The sequence below is a fragment of the Rosa rugosa genome, chromosome 3 (assembly GCF_958449725.1).
Source record: "Rosa rugosa chromosome 3, drRosRugo1.1, whole genome shotgun sequence".
Taxonomy (NCBI): domain Eukaryota; kingdom Viridiplantae; phylum Streptophyta; class Magnoliopsida; order Rosales; family Rosaceae; genus Rosa; species Rosa rugosa.
The window spans coordinates 42448741-42455903 of NC_084822.1; the positions used below are offsets into that span (position 1 = coordinate 42448741).

General features: G+C 37.1%; 1 protein-coding gene across 1 annotated transcript; it reads left to right on the forward strand.

Annotated features, from left to right (window-relative positions):
• Positions 1-1407: 1407 nt before the first annotated feature.
• Positions 1408-3219, forward strand: LOC133740441 (hyoscyamine 6-dioxygenase-like). The gene is made up of 4 exons (XM_062168401.1): positions 1408-1763; positions 1914-2167; positions 2260-2578; positions 2668-3219. Exons 1-4 carry the CDS (start codon positions 1554-1556, stop codon positions 2914-2916), a joined length of 1032 nt encoding a protein of 343 aa, XP_062024385.1. The 5' UTR covers positions 1408-1553; the 3' UTR covers positions 2917-3219.
• Positions 3220-7163: the final 3944 nt, after the last annotated feature.

Below are 7163 nucleotides of genomic sequence, written 5' to 3' on the forward strand. Positions count from 1 at the left end.
ACCCAAAAAGGAACCTGCCTTTTCCTTGTCCGACCTCCACCAACAGGAGCACTCAGGAAAGCAGGAAATCACGGAGTTGAACTGTATATTTGATGTTTTGAATTTAAGTTTGGAGTCCGCTCTCTATATAAGGAGCTTGCATTTCATTTGTAAGGGCATCGAAAAAGCCCCACACATCAAAAACTTCCACAACCTGTAAGATAGCTTAAGAACTTGAGCAGAAGAGTCTTCTCTCAAGAAGTAGCAGTGTGATCTTTCTTTCCTGTCTAGTGTGAAGTGTGCTTCATTACAAGTAAGTACTGTAATCATTCTCATGGATAGCTAAACAGCTTTTTAGCTGTTTACCTGAGAATGAGGCTCTGAATTCTTAGCATGTGATTATGTTTATATAAATAATTTCAGTGTGTTCACCCACTTCATCAAATTTTTATTTCAACAAAGTTATCCGTTATCTGTTGTTTTACTAATTGTGATCTGCCAATATCATATACTCTCTTTAGGCTCAGATTTCCTTTAGCTTAGTAAACTTTGTCACAGCTTAGGATAGAAACAAGCAGCAGTGATTCCGCCTGTTAAAGTAACCGTTAGGCAGGAAGCCGTTAGGTGAAACTTAGGCATGTTGAAGGCTAGTTTTGTTTTTCTCAAAAGTTGGAACAGGGTTTTCTAAGAAAAAGTGAATTTTGAACCCAAAAGTCAGCATAGGATATACTAGGCACTACTTTAGAAAGGACTACCCTTATGAGTCTTTTCCCCTAAAAGTTGTGTAATTGGGCAAAATACATAGATGTTGGATCAAATGGGCAAAATACCATGAGTTTTTGGGCATACGGGCTTAACCCCTAGAGAATTCTAGATTGGTGTAGACATTTTGAGATACTTTCACATGTGAAGGCATAGTACTGTACAATGTGAGTCTTGGCAGCATATGTGAAGGATAGGCACGCTTATACTTTCTGATCAATGTTCTTGGCATATGTGAAGGATAGGCATGCTTGTACTTTCTGATCGGTATTCTTGGCTGTATGTTGGGGATTGTGTTCCTTGTGTGCATCTACATCATTGGTCATGTGTTCATGCTGGTATAGATTGATCATAGTGCTATTAGTAAACACTGAAAGAAAAAAAAAATTTATATATATATATATATATATATATATATATATATATATATTTTATGGCTCAGAGAGACTGGGTAGACTTGCTTTTAAATCATATAAGTTTTAGTTGCCCACAAATTTCTGCTTATAATATATATTTTGTATATATCTGTATACATATAATATAAAAAGAAGGAATAGAGTAGAACGATTTGATATGACTCTTGTGGCGGTGAATGGTGACTGGTGAGGTCCATCCATCATGATTGTGTTTCCATCTTATTTTAACACTGTGATAGAGTAAAGGTGATGCTTCTTAGACTGGCCCTTTCGTCCTTTACCGCCCACTGCTCCATCATAAATCAAGATATTCTTCTTTATAATATATGAACTGGCTTTTCTCTTCAATATTCATCTCAAGGTCAGATTGATCAAGGTGGAAGCAAAGCAAAGAAAATGGAGAAGCTTGTTCCAAACTGGTACAGTGCTGCTCAACCCTTGCCTGAGACATACATATTCCCACCTGATGCAAGACCAGGGAAGTTTAGCGTTGCTCCTTCAATATCCAACGACATTCCAGTGATTGATCTAGGATCACAGAGTCATGATCGAGCTCTTGTGATCCAGCAAATACTTGAGGCTAGCCAAGAATTCGGTTTCTTTCAGGTCAATTTAATTGTCTGACTTTTCTTTCTTTTCTTGGTCGCCAAGATTTCTAGCTTTTCTTGCTAGCTGCAACTTTCATTTGCTTACTCCTACATCATCATGATCATGATCATCATCTAATTCTGTATGTTATTAAAAATTATTGTGTAGGTAATCAACCATGGCATACCAGAAGCTTTAATGAATGACACAATGGATGTGTTCAAGGAGTTCTTTGAGTTGCCTCTAGAGGAAAAGAGGGCAAGCATCTACTCTGATGACCCCAACAAAGTCTGCAAGCTCGTACATAGCAGTGTTAATTATGATTGGGAGGAAGTTCATCTTTGGCGCGATTTCCTCCGACACCCTTGTGAACCTTTAGAAAAATTCATGCCAATTTGGCCTCGGAAACCGATTAAATATCGGTAAGGGCCTGCTACATCACATACATGTCAAATTATTGAGTAACTAGATATTCAATCTGTAATTTCAGCAATCTTTATCTATGGTATTTCAGAGAGCATGTTAGCAAATGTTTCACCCAAGTGAAGAAAGTGGCTTTGGACATTTTGGAGTTGATCGGTGAAGGACTTGGGATAGGATCAGAGTATTTCAATGATGAACTTAGCAAAGAGACTGACATCTTTGTTAATCACTATCCACCTTGTCCTGACCCAAGTTTGACACTAGGAATAACTAAACACTCTGACCCACAGCTCATCACAATTTTACTTCAAGGGGATGTAAGTGGCCTTCAAGTTCTCAAGGATGGGGAATGGATTGGAGTGGAACCTATTTCAAATGGACTGGTGGTTAACATAGGCTATCAATTACGGGTATGTACATCACCAGTTTCAATGCTCAAAATCATAAACATCAATCACTCTTCTTCTGTCACTAAACTTTTGGTCTTCTTGTGATGCAGATCATTAGTAATGGAAAGCTCAAGTGTGCTGAACATCGAGTGGTGACGAATTCAAGTACTGTTCGGACGACGATTGGATTTTTCATTACACCCTCCCCTGACTGCTATATAGAACCTGCAGCAGCTCTTATTAATGCAAGCAATCCCCGACTCTATAAAGGCTTCCGATATGAAGAGTTTCGTGCCAACTACTTTAGGAAACAGGGGAAAACCGAAGTTGTGCTTGAACCCTTTAAAATTGAATCTTAGCACTGTTGATGATGATGGTGTTATTGCTTTATTGAATAATGGTGTGTTTGGTATGGCTGTGCTTTTAAGAAAATCTAGCTTATGTTTATTTTTTAGAATAAGTGGCTGAAAAACAAAGCAGCTGAGTGTTTGGTAAACTGACTTTTTATAAGTGCTGTCAATGGCAAAAGCGGTGGCAAAGTGTTTGGTAAACTCAAACTGGCTTGTGTTTTTTGTTTGTGAAATAACCAATTTTGGCATGAAAATTTATTTTGCCTTGATTGTTTGATAATACAATGTTGTTCAAATGCTCTTGTTATCATTTTTAATCTTTATTATGTCCTTATAATTTTTTTTTTAACTTTTAATTTTAGGGAAATTATGGAAAATGTCATATTAGAGTGTAAAATGATAAAAGGGTCACCTAGTTTCCCACTTGATAAAAATGTCCATAATGAATTGTTAATAATATTAATTTAATCCTTATGAATAATGAGGTGATGTTAAAAAAGGTCAGTTTTTAATTTTTTTGATTTCAATTCTGCCCTTAAAGTATACATGTTTATAACCTTAATATACTAAACCGCAACCTCTCTACCTCCGATGTCCTCCAAAACCTACGCCTTGATCCCGTCCTCCAAGTCCAAATTGAACAGTTGCCGATCACCGCCGCGCTCTCCAAGTTCTTCTCCGACGTTCTCCCTCAGAACCTCGCCGTCGACCTCGCGGACTTATTCGATGCCCCGAAACGGTGCAGTTTAGGTTTCAGAAGCAGTGCGGTTTGGGTTTCGGAGGTAATTCACTGAATCAGAGTAGAGAACCGGTTTATCGGATTAGAAATTTGGCAATTGTTCATGGCTTCGTGAATTCTGGAATTTAGTTTTGGATGAAACGACTGTTTATGCTTCTTTTTCTTCTTCTGTTTCTTAAAGGATTTGATAATTTAGTATGAGCTATAGGTAATTCAGTATGAAGCTTCCACACTTTCGTTTTTGCACTTGTTTTCTCAGTAATTCAATTTGTGTATACAATGGATTTGATCCATGAAGATCGAATTTTAGGTAGAAGATTGCTGATTTGAAGCGTTTAAGTGAACTGTGCAGTAGTTCATTTTTTTTTCTTTTAGCATCAAATTCTTTGATTATGGCTTCGTGCATCTCGAGCTATTCATAGACCATGTTTTTTTAAATTTGTGCATGGGTTGTTTCTCAGATGCATTTGACATAATAATTGAGAATGATTAATATTCTAAAAAGTAGCTGCTGGTTCAATTATGGTGTGTCTGGATCTACTGTGTGGTTGAGTTTTTTTGAATTGTAGTTATGGTGTTGCTGCATATGGTAATTTGTTTAAGCATGTTCGGTATTATTACTCCAGTTGTGATCTTAGATTTGGACCCGTTTGTTCTATGTTTTTGTATTAATTACTGTAGGCACTGTCCCAATAAAACCTGAAGTTCTAGATCACGCACCGGTTTTTTTTACATCCACTATTTGCTTCATAGGCCTTCTCAAACATAAATTTCTCTAGAAAACGATGCTATAGAGCTCTTAGAAAATCTGTTCCCTGTGGAAAAGAGGCACCTAGCAATTAGAAAGGAACTATTAGCTTTCTTGTGTCGATCGAGAATGCAAAAACAAAATGGGACCAAAATTTTTCACTTCACTAGGCTCACCATCGGCCGCATTATCAAGTAGAATCCTTCCCTATGTCAAGTGAAGTTAGTTTTAAAGATCACCTTTGGCTTTGGATTGCTTGAAGCAATGCAACATTTCTGACATATGCTTGGTTGAGTTTTAAGTTTCTTAGGTATTGGATTGTTGCAGCTATGATGTTTTTTTTTAATTTTTTTATATGAGAATTTCTTCACAACCCTGGATATCTTTGACTTCTTTTGTTGATTAACTTGCTTTTGGGTCTTGTTCTGTGTCCTCGACATTCTATTATAAAGTGCTTTCAACATGATTGACTCTTGAATATCACTTTCATGCAATTAAAATGAGGACTAGTTTGATGCAATATGCAGCATGTGATGCCATGATTTTTGGTGCAAAACATCCTTCTTTGCAGGATGGGACCAAGGAATTGTGGGAATGTGCATTAGCGAGAAGCGCAAGTTGAAAATTACTACACATATGGGCTATGTGCATTAGCGAGAAGCGCAAGTTGAATCCTAGGTAATAAGATTACTTCCATTTTTGAGATTCTCGTGTATAGACTCCTGTTTGGGCAATGAGTATATGTGTAAAGGAAATAAAATGGTTGGAGAACATTTGACAATAATTGATGAAAATAGTTAAGATGCAAAACCATATTTAGTTAAGATGAAAATTATTGATGGGAGCTGTACGTAGTTGAATGATTCCTAGCTTGAGCTTCCTTTTTTGGTTTTTCATATTTAGTTTTCCCAACTTAGATTGTGGTTGTTTGAACATTACAGGTGGTGCCACACTGATATTCGACACCGAGCTCGTTGAAATTTTGGGGAGAGATTCAAAGAACGACGGGGAGCTGTAGTGGAATGATTTCTGGCTTGAGCTTCCTTTTTTTTTTTTTTCACATTTAGTTTTCCTAAAGAAATTACTTGTGGTAACCAGTGGCTTGGTGAGACAAAACGTTATTTTGCTTTATAGTCATTATTAGATTACACTGCTTTTTTAATCTAAGATTGAAGTTTATGTTACTATTCTGTCACTTGCAGCTAGCTCCCCTATTTCCATTTGTGCAGTTTTTAACTCACTTAGTTTATTCAAGGAGAATGGCCTTGAATGGTCTCCAAGTAACTGTCCATGTAACTGATCATGTAACTGACCATGTCACTTACAATGTATGTAACTGACCAAGTAATTGAACATGTAACTGATCATGTCACTGACGTTGTCATTGACATGGTCAGTGACTTTGCCTGTGACTTGAGGTTAACAGTGACTTGGACAACGATTGACAGTGACATGTTTATGACTGTGACATGGCCAATAACTTGGCCAATGACATAGCCAATGACTTGAGGTTAACAATAACTTGGGCAGTGACCTCACAAACTAGGGAGTTGGTTTGGTCAGTGACTTGGCTAGAGATTGACAGTGACTTAGCCAATGACTTGGCCAGTAATTGATACAGAGACATGGACAGTAACATATTCATGTCACTGTTAATCACATGTCACTAACTAAGTAACTGACCATGTCACTAACCAAGTAACTGTCAGTAGCCAAGTCACTGTTAATCACATGTCACTAACAAAGTAACTGACCATGTTACTAACCAAGTAACTGTCAGTAGCCAAGTCACTGTTAATCACATGTCACTAACAAAGTAACTGACCATGTCACTAACCAAGTAACTGTCAGTAGCCAAGTCACTGTTAATCACATGTCACTAACAAAGTAACTGACCATGTTACTAACCAAGTAACTGTCAGTAGCCAAGTCACTGTTAATCACATGTCACTAACTAAGTAACTGACGATGTCACTGACCAAGTAACTTTCAGTAGCCAAGTCACAAGTTAATAGTCAAGTCACTGTTAATCACATGTCACTAACTAAGTAACTGACCATGTCACTAACTAAGTAACTGACCATGTCACTAACCAAGTAATTGTCAGTAGCCAAGTCACTGTTAATCACATGTCATTAACTAAGTAACTGACCATGTCACTAACCAAGTAACTGTCAGTAGCCAAGTCACTGTTAATCACATGTCACTAACTAAGTAACTGACCATGTCGCTAACCAATGACTTAATCAGTGACGTGTATAACAGTTACTGAAAAATTAGTCTATAAACAGTATCTATAATTTCACATTGCATTGACTGAAAAATTCCAAGTGATGTACATGCAACTTTCTCATCTCAACATTACATTCTTTCTTGTTACACAAAGCCACGAGGACAATTAAATACTCCATCATCTGGAAATTGGACCTAACAGGCATACCAGCTGCCTTCTTCACATTCCTAATGTGCATAATCCTATCGGTTCTCAGGGAATTTAGTCTCACATATATGAGGCAACTGCATGAATGAAGTAATTTTTATCAGAGAGAATATGGAGCAACTTTAGCTATACTTAAGCTGTAAACAGAGTTTGCTAATTATTATGTTATACTTTTTCTTAAGCATGAACCAGTATCATGTCTTTGTGTTCATTTTATGTGGTTGAAAAAAAAAAAAAGTGACTTGAGGTTAACAGTGACTTGGCCAATGACTTAGTCAGTGACGTGTATTACAGTGACATAACCTAGAAGAAGGATATCATCAGTAACT